Raw genomic sequence first — 15,807 nt, forward strand, 5'->3', positions numbered from 1 at the left:
TTCTGGGAGATAAAAATGATTAGCTGCGTGATTTCATTTTCTGATGTCATTTAACTGTAAATCTGAACAAAAGGATAATTATCTGTCACATGAACATCTTGAATTGGCAACTCTGAGGCTTGTCTTATTGTAAATCGAGCTCAACGAGGGCAATGAGCAATTCATATTACTTACAAATAAGAGATATAGCAAGTTTTGTCAGGGAAATTATTTAACAGTTACCTGTAGACTACTAGTACCATGAAAAGTGAAATTATACTTTTAGGTGAAATTCCAATATCACAATTGTTGTCAACATCTGAAATTTCAAATACCCTTTTTGATTCAAGTACATTTGTATCAATTATCAAACATCTATAAAGGAACAAATTAATTCAGTTTAGCATTGTAAAATATTATTCATAGTTTTCTCATAGACTCCAATGTATAGTGAATTAGCATTTAGGTGAAAGTCCAAAATCCAATTTCCTGCATACATAACAACTTTAACCATCCTAGTCTAACTACTTTAAAATGAATTATCAAACGTCTATATATATATACAGATTAAGATAGTTTTGTGTTGGAAAAAATATCATAGTTTCCTCATAGACTACCATGTATAGTTAATCAATATTTCAGTGAAATTCTAAAATCCAATTTCTTGCACACATACCATTTGTAACCACCCTAGTCTAATCAAGTACATTAATATTAATAATAGAGAGCACAAAAATACACAGATTAACCTATTTTTGCATTGAAAAAGTTATTCATAGTTTTCTAATAGACTACCATTTACAGTGAATCTACATTTCGGTGAAATGTCAAAATCCAATTTCAGGCGAACGCATCAATTTGTCACCACCCAAGTCTAATAAACAGAACATAAATACACAAGTTTACAATATTTGTATTGGAAAAAAATTATTCATAGTTTCCTCATAGACTCCCATCTTAGTGGATGAAATTTTTAGTGAAATTCCAAAATCAGATTTCTTGTACACATAATGTGCACCTTTAACCATCACATTATAATCAAGTACAAGTATGTTAATTATTTTACGTCAGTATATACACAAGTAGAGCAAGTTTTTCATTGGAAAAAAATTTCACAATTTTATCATAGCCTCCCGTGTATAGTCGACGAACATTATTGGTGAAATTCTAAAGTTAAATTTTTTGTCCACACACCAGTTGTAACAACCCTATTCCAACTAAGTACATTTATGTCACTTATCAAATATCTATAGATGCATAGATATACTTTTGTATTGAAAAAGTATTACATAGTTTACTCATAGAAAACCATGTGTAGTGAATTTACATTATCAACAGCTGATTATCAATTCAAACCAAATATCACCTGGTTTTTTACTTGGTGATGTTTTTGACATGCCCAATGGAAGGGGGGGGGGGAGTCAGTGTGTTTTTGAATTACGCCACGGGCTCATACTTGCATAAAATGCATCATACCGTCCACAAATAGCATCACTCAGTTTCGATTTTTTGTGCCCTTTGAGCACACAACTAAGCATTAGAGATATATACCACAGATATCTGGTTGTTTACAAAATGAAAGTCTCTTTTGCAAAGCATCATATCAACAGCGAATTGTCTCATAATGTCACATTTTCTGCGCGCCCTTCGGGCGCGTAACCTTGATATATCAGAGATATATAGCAGAGATATCGGATATTTGCGAAGTGAAAGTATTTCTAAAGCATCATTCGACCTGCAAATTGCATCATTAAATTATAGTTTGGATGTTTTCAAATTGTGTCGAGAAACGTTATACAAGATAGCTACTTCTTAATTCCTTGACAATGAAGACAGATTGTAATCTCTTCAGTTCCTTCCAATATCCTGTGTTTACACATAGTTTTAATTCTTTCTGACGTGTGACTCATCTCTAACCAATCAAAGTCAAAGACGCTTCTTACTTTCCCGCCAAAATCGGCTATATCACAGCCTGAATTAGCCACTTTACTTTAGTATATGTTTATGTACAGCTTAGTATATATGTATGCGTATACTCAGAGCGCATCGCTCATCACTGGATCTGGTCGTCACTTTTCCACCCACTGATACATTATGTTATTGTAGCAGTAGTTCATCGTAGCTGTAGTAATAAAGTTTGAAGAAATACAGCCGACGCCTCTGTCTCCATCACTTGAACTCAAAAGATCCTGCTTCGTAAACAATCCCACACATTGTTTTTGGTGCCGAGACCAGGATGAGTTCAAAGAAGAAGGCAAAGTCGAAGTCAGCACAAGCAGAGGAAATTGCAACCCAGCTACGACCAACCTAAAGAGGCCACGAGGAGTCTACCGCGGAGTAGTGACTAACCAACTCAAGAAAGCCGAAACCACAATGTCTGCGTTTCAGGGCGACCCCGAACAACTGTTCATACTGGAGATGATACTGGTAAGAATAGAGGAAACGTACGAAGAGATACACAAACTCGAAAGTTTGATCATCGCTAACTCCGAAGATGGAGACATCGAGACATATCTGCCGACCTCCAGCAATTCAACGAAGAGACACACGAGAAGATATTCAGAATCAAGCGTTTCATCGGAGAGAAGGAGAAAAACCCATCGAAGCAACCCCAAGTTCAACCTTCAGGCAAGCTCGGACACCGCCCGTCTCAGCACCTCACAGACGGTAAGTCTACCAAAACTTCAAACTACTACCTACGTTCAGTGGCGACGTTCATCAATGGATGACTTTCTACGATAGCTTCAAGTCCATGGTCGATAATGATACTGCGCTAGAACCCATTTAGAAATTTCATTATCTGCGCGGTCAATTAAAGGGCGAAGTCACGGACTTAATAGCTGGTTTGAGTATTACGGACTCTAATTACCAACGCGCCATTAATGCGCTTAAAAAGCGTTACGGACAAAGACACAAAATAATTCACGCGCACATAGATTCGCTATTAACTATGCCGAAGCCAAATTACGATCGCACAAGTCTGAGAAAATTCTACGATGATATAGAGAACCACATTCGCGAGCTAGAAAACCTCGACATTACTGTTGACAAATACGCTGTTATGTTAGAAAGGGCGATCTGGATAAAACTACCGAAAAAGATAATCGCTGTATTCAACGAACATTACGGAGACAAAAGCTGGGAAATCGACGAACTTCGCGACGCACTATGGAGACACATACTTTACGTGGACGAAGAAACCGAATCTACGGAAACGCCAATAGCTACCGCGACCTTCTTCGCGAACGCCGAGACGAACGCAAAAAGCCGCCATGTATCGAAACCGAAAAAGCCGAAAACTTGCGCGTACTGCAAGGGACCACACTTCCACAACGACTGTACGGTAGTAACCGATCGAAGCAAACGCCACGAAATCGTTAAAAGGGATAAATTGTGCTTCAACTGCCTCGGGAAACACAAAGTCGGAGACTGTAATCGAAAGGGAAATGCTTTCGCTGCGGAAGAAAGCATCACACCTCGCTGTGTACCACGGAATCGAGTCACGCTACGACGGGACCAAGTCCCAACAATCAGGTTACGGACACTCAAACGCACGCTACGGGACGGGACAAATAGAGGCGACGACAAGCCTACCTCATCTACTCAACCTGTCACGCAGATTGGAGTAAATTTCGCGAGAACGGAGAGTAACTCAGGTAAACGGAAAATGGAGCCAGGCATACACAAAACTGCCGAAGTTCCAATCACTCACGGTCCAAATACTATCAACGCTACGGTATTGTTCGATGAAGGTTCGGACATTTCCTTCATTACACGGGATCTAGTAACGAAGCTAGATATGAAGCCACAAACCTCGGACGTATACGGATTAAAGAGATTCGGTGACAAAACTGCTAACGCCAGATCGTTTGAAATGGTAACATTCGCACTTCAGACACGCGACGGTCCGAAGTCAATGAGCGCGCTAATCGTTCCGGAGAAATCAATCAGCGTGAAAAACAAAATTTCACGTTCCGTATTGAATTTACCTCACATAAAGGGTTTAAAATTAGCGCGCCAACCCTCTAATGCCGAATCATTCGAGATATCGCTATTAATTGGAACTGATTATTACTGTGACTTTATCAAAGATGACACTGTATGGGGACCGGGCCCGACCACCATCCTAAGTTCAGTGGCTACGTATTGTCGGGACGCACTGGTATACGAAACGCGCCAAACGCCGAGGCGACCACTCTACACATCGCTACGACTACAGTTGAAGAGGAAATGAAACTTCAAAACTACTGGGACTTGGAAACAATCGGAATAAGAGACCAAGTAAACGCAAAGGACATTGAGGTAAGCGAATTCGAATTATATCGTGATACGCATTTACGAGTTGAAGACGGAAATACGTTGCTAAGTTACCATAGAAGGTCGACCACCCGCCATTGCCGACAAATTATCATATTACTGAGAAACGCACACGCGCTATGGTGCGTCGGTTAACGCCCAATTTATTGAAAGTATACAACAACATCTTAATTGACCAACAGTCTCGCGACTTTATCGAGGAAGTCGACGACGATGATAAAACAAACGGACATTATCTTCCCCATCGCTCAGTAAAGAAGACTCGACGACTACACCCATTCGTGTTGTATATGATTGCAGCTGCAGACAATCAGATTCACCTAGTCTAAATGACTGTTACAGACTGGACCGCCACTTCTTAACGATCTCTCATCAATTCTACTCAGATTTCGAGTGCATGACATCGCGCTCAGCAGTGACATCGAGAAAGCATTTCTCAATGTACGTCTTGACAAAAATGACCGGAAATTCACAAAATTTCTCTGGTTATCTGACCAAGCGACCCTGAGAGCCCGTTCAAAGTTTATCGATTTAAAACCGTTCTCTTTGGCGCGGTCTGTTCACCCTTCATATTGAACGCTGTTGTCAAAACACACTTGGAGTCAAACAATAACACTCCAATCGCCGCTGATCTTAAAGATAATATCTATGTTGATAATGTCATCTCTGGTGTTAACAATACTACGGAAGCTACGAAATACTACACTGACGCAAACTCTCTCATGAAATCTGCTGGATTTAACCTTCGCTCGTGGTCATCGAACAATGATGAAATACGCAAATTGGCAGCTAAGGACAAAACGCTGGAAACGAACACCAACGTGGGTGTTCTCGGAATGCGCTGGTTAACGGACTCTGATCAACTCGCTTACGCTAAGAAAAAGGATGTGAAGAAATCGGACTATCTCGCGACAAAGCGCGAAGTCACAAGTAACCGCAAGTTTATTCGACCCCTCGGATACTTTCACCCGTTCTGACAAGTGAAAGCAAAGACATTTATTCAAGATATATGGAAGAGAAATTTAGATTGGGACGAACCACTAGAAACCGACCTCGCAAATCGGTGGAAACACATAGTATCGGACTTCAACGCGAGCACCGAAATCAAGATCGACCGTCGTTATTTCGCCGAGAATACGAGCGCCGATCATGAACTACACGTATTCGCAGATGCCAGCTGTAAAGCTTACGGTGCAGCCGCATACCTTCGCCGCGGTGACCAAACGTCTTTGGTCATGGCAAAAACACGCGTCGCTCCAATCAAGGAATTATCACTGCCCTGCCTCGAACTTATGGCAGCATTAGTCAGTTCTAGACTACTACGCTTCGTTCAGGACGCTTTGCAAGACAAAGTCAATATCACAGATCGTTCGCTGTGGTCGGACAATCAATGCGTTATACATTGGATAACACGAAGAGACAAGAAACTTCCGGTATTCGTTGCAAATCGAATCAAAGAAATTAGAAATGTGCCATGCACGATCAAATATTGTCCAACCAAGGACAATCCAGCCGATTTATTGACACGTGGAATCTCAACCCGTGAGTTAGAGGAATCCATTCTCTGGTGGCAAGGACCACCCTGGCTAAAACAAGGTGATTGGCCTATCTGTCCCGTGTTTGACAGCTCAACATATCATGTATCTACTGAGGAGGATGTCGGTACCCTCAGTGAGGATTACAATAAGCCTAGTGATGACAGAAGCAAACCTTCTGTAAACGGAATTCAATTAATCATAGACGTCAACAGATATAGCGGTCTCACTAAGTTACTTCGCGTAACCGCATTAGTCCTGCGTTTTATCTCAAACCTAAAACAAAGGGCAACTCGCAAAACCGGACTGATAACCGCTGACGAACTCATACTTCGTTCATACAGGCAAAAATTGAAACGTTCAGCGACTTTATTTGTGATTTGTAAACACAGGGGATTAATAGTTTGGGTCCGCTCGTATCCATACTCACAAAATTAAGCCATTGTTTTGATATTTAAGACGTCTTAATGCGCCCTCTCGAGTTCAAAAGGTGTGTATGGCCAAGCATACTGCATAACAAGATGGCTGAAACGAACGACGTCGTACTGGCTGTAAAGAATGTGAAAGAGGCTCCCCACCTAACTATCCAAAATATTTTTGTGTCGAGTTTGTGTTTTATTCGTTTCTAAATGTGTTCCTACATTCTTATCCGAATGTTTGTTTCGCCTCACCATAAGCTTTCTCCACACAAACAAAACATTACTGTACACACTAATCCAAACTTCCCTACAAATATCCGAGGTGAAACAAACATTTTTATAACACAAACAATCGGATAAGAATGTAGGAACACATTTTAAAACGAATCAAACACAAACTTAATGACTCAATCGAATATTTTTGTTCCCAATTAATAAATCATATAGACAATCTCAATTCTCGGTTTATGGCAATTTTTGTCGACTGATAAAAGTCTTTTCATCTTCAACATTCCATTCTAAATTCACCTACGGTATATAATATCCTAACCTCCTGTGACTTTCCTTCTAAACGTTGATTTGCCTGTGCACCAAAGAGATGCTGTATTTTATGCCAACGATGAAAAATATGTGAAGAAATAACCATGTATCAGTCAGTACGGCAGGCGAAACCCGACGGCCATACCGATTGGAGACAGAGCAGAGTAGATCGAAAAGCAAACGGGGTGTTATTATAGGAAAGGCGGTGACTTATTTTACAGCTGAATAAAATGCTGTCTCTGGTTGTGTAAGTCTGTTGATCGAAATATATATTTGTTCCCAGTTGATTAATCATGGGGGATGGCAGTCTCGATCTCCCCTTTATGGTTCGATATTTACTGACTCGTTCCCTCTCATTTTTGTCAATCAATGAAAGCATTTTCGTCTTCCATATTCAATATTACTTTGACCGATGTTACATCCTGACCTATACTGTCATTAGTTTTGACCAACGTACAAAGATATTGCCCATGCGTCCGGCTGATGAGATGTTTTGCAAAACGGTGAAGAAATGGGGGCCGGGAGACATCGATGTCAGTCTTTCCGGACTGTTTACATGTAGCTAATAGGGGATATCAAAGGAGATGAATCAGTTAGTTGAATAAAACATAACTTTTCGGACTTATTTTATGTCAATTTTGTCAACGTCGGACTTTTGATTCAAGGAGAAACCAAAATCACCTACAGAGATGTCTGTATTAAACACGACGAACAATTGGGAATAGTTTGTTATGCTACTGTCGGTCTCAGTCGTGGTGTCTCTCCCCTAAAATTTCGAAGCTATAGGTCTACACTTGTCGTTTCGATTCACAGGTAGCGGTACACCGATGACCAGATATTGTACTGTTCTTAAAACTAGTCTAAGCAATTTTACGACACTGCACTATTTGCCATCGTGTCTCCCCGTGAACGTCCTTGAATCTATGGACGTGACCATTGTTTTACTGCGCCCATTAGAGTGTAAACCCCTGTTCGTTACCAGCAGAATACTTTTTAAAGTTCTGTACATCAGTGTACACTGTGTGTATAAGCCCTAAACCTAGTTTAATTCAATTATGGAAAGGTATTAAAGAATAAAGGGTCGTTACAGTTGCTAAAATTGCGAGAAAACGGCACTTTTTACTCAAATAGTCTATTCACAAGCTCTATTGTTTTAAATCACGTCCATGGTGTGCTGTTGATTTTCATTCTTTCGTGCAATTTCATTCGCTTGAAGCAATTATCCTTTCATTTGACTGCTCTGTGGGACTCTTCTGAATATGTGTTTTGGATAAAAAGAACTCTACAGTGAAAGACATAAACTTCGACGGTGATAGGTATACAATATCGGTTCTCGACGGTGATAGGTATACAATATCGGTTCGATGTGTGAAGATATACAGATTACAAGTTATTTTAGAAGTTCTAAAAACCAGTAAAAATAATTCTGCGCGCCACTTATTGATAATTTCTTCTTGTGAACGTCCTTGAATCCGTGACCGCGACCATTGTTTTCGAAGTGTTCGACGGTGGATGATCGATATGTTACTGAACTATCGTGTGATTGTTTAATAGCATGGTTAGGTAATAGACGGTGTAGTCTGTAGAGGCGATACGGCGAAATTCCACGGCCCAAGGGAGCGTACATCGCATGGTTTCTTACAACGAACCATAGACAGAGCCGTCGGTTTCCATAGCTACTACGTGAAATCCGGCCTCACCGATGTCCCGGGCCGATGTCCCTGTCCTGATTCGGAGAACAACTTTCAAGCTGCGTGTTGAGGTTCAGATGTCCGATTTTTTCATATTCAAAAGGCTTATTGATTTACAGAGAACGCCCGTCTTGTTTTTAGCTTTAACTTAGCGCAAGATGGCAATTGAAAATTCAAAGCCAAATAGCCAGTGGGAAAAAAATAGACGACTCGCTCTCACCAGCGGTCGAGGTCGCAATGAAAACAAAATCGAAGTCTCTGAAATCGGTATCATTGCTCCGCCATGTTTATTGTTGGTTGTACGGCCAGTTTAAAGTCACAGACTTTCTTCAAGGTAAAGTTCATATAATTGCCATACCGCGAAGTTCCCTGTGCATTTCAATATGTCTATTTGGAAGCAAAAGCGCCACGGACATTCGATCGATGGTGATGAACTTTCTCCAGGGCGTGACATGTCACCAGTTACGAACTTTACCGGTTTTCGATACGAAATATGCAATATATTATCAGCGTTGTTCACGTTGTGTTTTGAGTTTGATATGGAATATAACAGGAAAACACTAACAATTAGAGTGACGATAGAGACCATGCCCGATACGGAAAAATTGACATCAACTACTTGCAATGAGCAGTGACCTGAAACTTCAGACTGATATATAAATGTCGACAATATAAAACATTGAAATGCCGGAGAGAGAGAGGGAGAGAGAGGTTTACGCGGTCGCGAACTGATTATACTCTTTCGGATATGACTTCGGTGTAGACGATACACAGACATCGAAAATGTACACCTACTTTCCAGAAATTCGACTAATCTTATAATAAAGAGTGGAACAAATCCAAAAGTGTTGGTGGAAGTAAATCTTCAGATGTTGGTTTTCTAAAGTTAGATAATACTTACAGAAATATGGTCGTCATAGTCTTCTTTTAAAACTATTATCTTCAACACCACGTTTCTTATGATCGGTGATGTCATTTTTTATTATTTTTACAAACTTTCAATGCATCAAACGCTATAAGACTATCTCATCTGCCTGTCAAGGAGTTACAATATATTTCCAAGGGCTGGCACACGATGTCAACTTACGTGTCGTCCGTCGAGCGGCCGGTGGCAGTCTCACAGATTGTTCCGTTTGTAATCGCGGCCACTTTGATTTTGATGTGACACCAACGTGCGTTTGAGGTTTTTTTGTTACGAATTTGTCGACCTCACAAAATTTCACAGTCCATGCTTTGAAGCAGTCTCAACATGGCAAAAATGTCATGCTTAAATTTCATCCTCGTCGTTCCAAATTAAATTCGACCACTAAATTATTTCGGCAGTTTTAATTTCCTATTAATTCGACGTTTTTCAAATCGTAATGAATTTTTTCTGGTCGAATTGATAGGGTTTTTGGTATCAAGCTTATCTCTTCGTCGGACCAGTATACCGCGAGATGTAGTACTGTGTTCGGCAGCCATGGCGAAAGTGAATATTGTATATTGGTTGTTGTTTGTTTTATGTTACAAATACCTGTCGCGTGAGGGCGTTTGAAACGCTTCTGAAGCGGCTCAGTCTGTCCACACAGCGATTTGCGGATAGAGTTAATCCCTACAACGGCTCTGGTCGGGCCGACTAAACCGTCTCAAATCTGAAACGCTTCAGAACCATTTCGGAGTGTCCACACATAACTTTCTGTGTCAGTATTGGCCCAGAACCGTTTCAGAGACGTTTCAATGGCCTGTGTATGAACGGCATATTCAATCGCGCTGAGATAGAGTGGATTAAAGATGTACAAAGACAAGTATTCGCCGACATCGCAAAGAAAATACGCGATAACAAGAAGAAGACGTTGCTAAGCAGACAACTCGGACTGTTTACTGATAAGACGGCATTCTACGTTGTGGGGGGAGGCTACACAATGCTCCCCTGGACTTTGTGACAAAGTTCCCAATTCTACTACCCCCAGCTCATCGGTTCACCGATCTCGTAATTTTGAACGCACACGCACGCGCGCTTCACTCTGGATTACAGACAACGGTAACCTACATTCGACGACGCTTCTGGATAGCCAAGATTCGCCAGACCGTGAAAAAATTGCTAAGAAAATGCGTCACCTGTCGGAAAACGAGCGGCAAACCTTATCAAATACCGATACAAGCTCCGCTGCAATCGTATCGCGTAAACGACGCCCCTCCCTTCGCAATTACTGGAGTGGATTTCACCGGAGCACTATTCGTTAAATCGCCTAACGGTAAGGAAACAAAAGCCTACATATGTTTGTTCACCTGTGCCGTGACTCGCGCCGTTCACCTCGAACTGGTACCTGATCTATCTACGGGATCATTTCTACTCGCCTTCCGACGATTCGCAGCAAGACGCTCGCTACCCTCGAAGATGATTTCGGACAAAGCCTCTACTTATTTATCCGCCGCGGATGAAGTACGGAAATTATTCTACGCGCCAGATGTGAAACGCTATTTAGCTAATCGACGCGTACAATGGTCCTTCATACCTAAACGCGCCCCTTGGTTCGGAGGTTTCTGGGAGCGCATGATCGGACTGACTAAAAACGCGATAAAGAAAGTACTCGGTCGCGCCTTCGTTACATTCGACGAATTTAACACTATTGTCACAGAGATTGAAACCATGTTGAACGACTGACCTCTCACCTACTTGTACATGGATTCTGAAGACACGACGCTGAGGGACAGCCACTTACAGGAGTGCCACACTCACTATACGACGACGACGAACTTTCGGACCCAACCTATGGAAATAGCAGCAGCTTGAACAAACGGTACGTACGCATTGCTCAATTACAAGAACAATTCTGGCGTCGATGGATTTCAGAATATCTACCTGCTTTACGTGAACATCACAAATTGAACGGAACTACCAACAACAAAATCAAGGTCGGAGATGTTGTTCTAGTTCACAGTGACACTGAACGACGAATGCATTGGCCATTAGCCATCGTGGAGAAATTAAACTACGGAAAAGATGGAATGATACGATCTGCGGAAATCAAGACTACGACCGGACTCACTAATCGTCCTATTGTGAAACTTTATCCCCTTGAAGTGAAGGCAGACACTTCTACATTGTTACCAAGCAACAATGATACGGACACAATTCTGCCTGACCCTAGTAAAGGTCAACGACGTTCTACACGTACAGCAGCAGCCATCGCACGTTGTGGGATACAGACCTGAACACTAAGTGAACTCTATATATCGGACAATAATATTGGACACTATTTAATGGATCCTATATACTCATATATACTCACCATATGATATCTAGTCATTTTACTCAGTATTTCGATTACTTTCAATTTTTGCATTTTCTCGAGTTTTAGTTTTACGATGATTTTTCGAATTTTAGACTTGATACATTTTCTGTCGGGCGGGAGAATGTTGAGAAACGTTATACAAAGATAGCTACTTCTTAATTCCTTGACAATGAAGACAGATTGTAATCTCTTCAGTTCCTTCCAATATCCTGTGTTTACACATAGTTTTAATTCGTGTGACTCATCTCTAACCAATCAAAGTCAAAGACGCTTCTTACTTTCCCGCCAAAACCGGCTATATCACAGCCTGAATTAGCCACTTTACTTTAGTATATGTTTATGTACAGTATAGTGTATATGTATGCGTATACTCAGAGCACATCGCTCATCACTGGATCTGGTCGTCACTTATCCACCCACTGATACATTATATTTGTCGGGAACGAACTCTGAGCACAGTAAAAGTATCAAACTATCTGTCAATCATTACGTCAGTTTTCACCTCCGGTCACGTGTCTAAGAGTTATTAGGCTTTAGAACTTTCTAGTCTTCATGGCGTGCAGACGTGCGTTGTGTTGCAGCGCCTCGTTGTACTTGCACTGAAGCCAGTCAATAAAGTTCACGTTCAAGTTCAACCAGGTTTATGTCTTCCCTCTCTATCCATCTCACGAACCTAATCAACACATAAACTTTGGTGCCGAGACCACGATTGAATTGGATTAGGAAAGGATAGACATGGCGACTGGACGGGAAGAAGCACCCAAGTTACAGAACGAGGGCAAAACTGCAGCAGCATCAGGAGACCCAGGGCCCACCTCACGAGCATCGTCACAAACGTTCAGGGACGCTCACAGAAGACAAACTGTGAAACTACTTGGGATGGCAGACTCTGCGATTCGTGACGTCGAATCTAGCATCTCGGAGGAAACGAAAAAAGACAAACTGTTGGATTTACAAGGAATTATCAACAGTCTACACATGAAGGTTGACTACCTGCAGCGATTGGATGAAAACATACTTACATCGGCAAGACAAGACGAACTCACAAACCTCATCATAGAGGCAGACGACTACCTGCACGATACTCGCGTACAAATTTTGAAAAGGGAAAATACACTGAAACGGTTATCTACTTCTGAGTCTTCGTCAGCTACCCCAGTGACCCAGCGAGGAAAAACAACTCAGCTACCAAAGCTACAACTACCTACTTTCGAAGGTGACGTACTCAAATGGATAACATTTCACGATTCGTTCAAGTCAGCAGTCGGCAACGATCCAAACTTGACTGGAGTACAAAAGTTCCAGTATCTCAAAGCACAGCTACGCGAAGAAGCGTGAAGTCGATCGAAGGACTCTCAATGACAGACGCAAACTACGAAAACGCACTTGATATTCTGATTAAACGGTATGGGCAAAATCATAAGATTATCTACGCACACATGTCAGCTCTTTGGGACTTACAGGCACCGAGTAGAGAAATTTCCAGTATGCGAAATTTCTACGATACATTGGAGACGCACGTGCGCGGTCTCAAGGCTCTTGGTAAGAGCGAAGATTCATACGGGGACTTGCTTGTTCCGATCATCATGCGGAAACTACCGGGCGAAACACGTACACAAATTTCGCGCGACCACGAGGATGAGTGGAATTTGTCGGACTTACGAAACGCTATACTCAAGGAAGTCGAAGCATTGGAAGACGGCTCACAGTCTGATTTATTCATGGGTTCGGAAACCTACAAATCTCGTTACATTGCATTGACTGCAGCTTTTCATGCTCAAGGGAAAAACCCCGCGAAAAACCGAAATGTGCGCTCTGCAATGGAAGTCATTATCCCAACAACTGTGACGTCATAACAGACATTGATAAGCGCAAGCAAATTGTTACACAGAAGAGACTATGCTTTAATTGCCTCGGCAACCATGTAGTCAAAGTTTGCAAATCCAAGTCGCGCTGTAGAAAGTGTGGTAAGAAGCATCATACGTCGATATGCCACACACCTGTTGAAGCGAAATCAACTGATCGTGTACAATTTGCAGGAACTGGCACTGACTATCAGTTTGGTTCAGTGATGTTGAAAACAGCTGTCACTGACGTACGGCATCCATCAAAACCACACGAAGAGACTAAAGCGACAATTTTGTTTGATGAAGGGGCAACACGCTCATTTGTCACACAAGATCTCGCGGACAAAATCGGCGCAGTTACTACGTCTGCAGAGACAATAAATTTAGCTGTATTCGGCGACAAATCACCTCGGTCGAGAACTTTCAAAGTTACTAAACTAAGCGTCATCGCGGAAAACGGAGAAACCATTCAAATGAAAGCTTTGGTCGTACCAAAGATCGCTGCACCGCTACAGAATCAGCTGACAGGAAAACTCGGCGAGTTAACTCATTTACGCGGACTGAAACTCGCTCACCGCTTTCGGACTGCCCATCATTCATCGTAGACATACTCATCGGGGCAGATTTTTACTGGGATTTTGTTGGCGACAAGATAATACGAGGTCCACCCACAGCGGTATCATCAAAGTTAGGCTATCTGCTCTCAGGTCCAGTACCCGGACGCGTGCATGGTCGCAGATCAGATTCTACATTTCTACTTTTGGATTCATCGGATGAACAACAATCGTTGCAACGTTTCTGGACATTAGAAACACTCGGTATTACGGACGATCCACAAAGCGTCAAAAATGAACTGACATTCGAAACTTATCGGGACAGTTGTATCACCAGAGAAGGTGATCGATACTCTGCGAAGTTGCCATGGAAACAGGACCATGCTCCTCTCCCAACCAATTACGAGATTGCCGCCAAACGCACTCGTAATATGATTCGCCGCTTAGAATCGGACATTCGGGACACTTACAATCGGATCATCAACGAACAAGAGAAGCGAAGCTTCATAGAACGAGTACCGATCGACGACGTTACTGTCGGACATTACATTCCGCATCACGCTGTAAAGAAGGATTCCCTGACAACACCCATACGCGTAGTCTACGATTGTAGTTGTCAGGCTGACCGCCAATCACCGAGCTTGAATCAGTGTATGGAGGCGGGACCACATATGCTAAATGATCTCGTCAGCATCTTGCTTCGTTTTCGATTGAACAGAACAGCCATAAGTAGCGACATAGAAAGGCATTTCTACACGTGGACTTGATGCCGTGACAGACAGTATACAAAGTTTTTATGGCTGTCTGATCCCGCAGACCCAGAAAGCGATCTCATTACGTATCAGTTCAAGTCAGTCTTATTTGGTGCTACCTGTTCACCGTTCATTCTGAATGCTGTAATCAGAACTCATTTGGACACATTCGATTCGACACTGCAAACGCCATCAAGGAAGATATTTACGTCGATAATGTTTTGAGCAGTATCAACGATGATGCGACTAGTTATCTCATCGAAGTGAACGATATAATGGAACAAGGCGGTTTCAACTTACGTGCGATATCAACGAACGATGCGACACTACGGACAATCGCTCAACGCAAAGGAACGCTCCATCCAGAAATGACCACAAACCTTGTCGGCATGAAATGGAATACGGTTACTGACGAAATTGGCTATAAGGACAAGGATACAAAGCTTACAGATCAGAGTGACTGTGATACTTCAGAGCTACACACAAAACGCGAGGTCGTCAAACGCGTCGCTTCATTGTACGACCCACTAGGATACGTATCACCTGTCCACATCAGAGCGAAGATGCTTATCCAAGAAATCTGGAAATCAAATCTAGACTGGGATGAGTCTCTCCCACAAGAAATCGTTACTAATTGGCGAGAAATTAGAAACGACCTTGATCATGTGACTGACACTGTGTTGGCTAGACGATATTTTCCAGATTGCAGTTCGGACAATAACGACTACAAACTCAACTGTTTCACAGATGCCAGTATGGAAGGACGTGGTTGCACTACATATCTGGTCCACGATTTGAAATCATCACTCATGATGGCAAAAAAAGTGTTGCTCCGATCAAAGTAATTACTCTGCTTAAACGGGAATTGATGGCAGCTGTAATCGGAGCAAGACTGACC

General features: G+C 42.0%; 2 protein-coding genes across 3 annotated transcripts in view; one reads left to right on the forward strand and one right to left on the reverse strand.

The window, feature by feature from the left end:
- LOC139127275 (uncharacterized) overlaps positions 1-15,807 on the reverse strand; it is a 53,107-nt gene that overhangs the window by 21,220 nt on the left and 16,080 nt on the right. The window lies entirely within an intron of this gene.
- LOC139127257 (uncharacterized) lies at positions 13,196-15,754 on the forward strand. The gene is made up of 3 exons (XM_070693168.1): positions 13,196-13,298; positions 14,209-14,753; positions 15,062-15,754. Exons 1-3 carry the CDS (start codon positions 13,196-13,198, stop codon positions 15,752-15,754), a joined length of 1,341 nt encoding a protein of 446 aa, XP_070549269.1.

The sequence above is a fragment of the Ptychodera flava genome, unplaced genomic scaffold (assembly GCF_041260155.1).
Source record: "Ptychodera flava strain L36383 unplaced genomic scaffold, AS_Pfla_20210202 Scaffold_30__1_contigs__length_3116999_pilon, whole genome shotgun sequence".
Classification (NCBI taxonomy): domain Eukaryota; kingdom Metazoa; phylum Hemichordata; class Enteropneusta; family Ptychoderidae; genus Ptychodera; species Ptychodera flava.

Excerpts from the sequence above, each read along its gene's own strand:
- LOC139127257 (XM_070693168.1), top strand. The coding sequence starts at position 13,196 with ATGTCAGCTCTTTGGGACTTACAGGCACCGAGTAGAGAAATTTCCAGT. Across the intron at positions 13,299-14,208 it reads GCGCGGTCTCAAGGCTCTTG|ACATACTCATCGGGGCAGAT; the intron begins GTAAGAGCGAAG and ends CATTCATCGTAG. Across the intron at positions 14,754-15,061 it reads CCCTGACAACACCCATACGC|AACTCATTTGGACACATTCG; the intron begins GTAGTCTACGAT and ends TGCTGTAATCAG.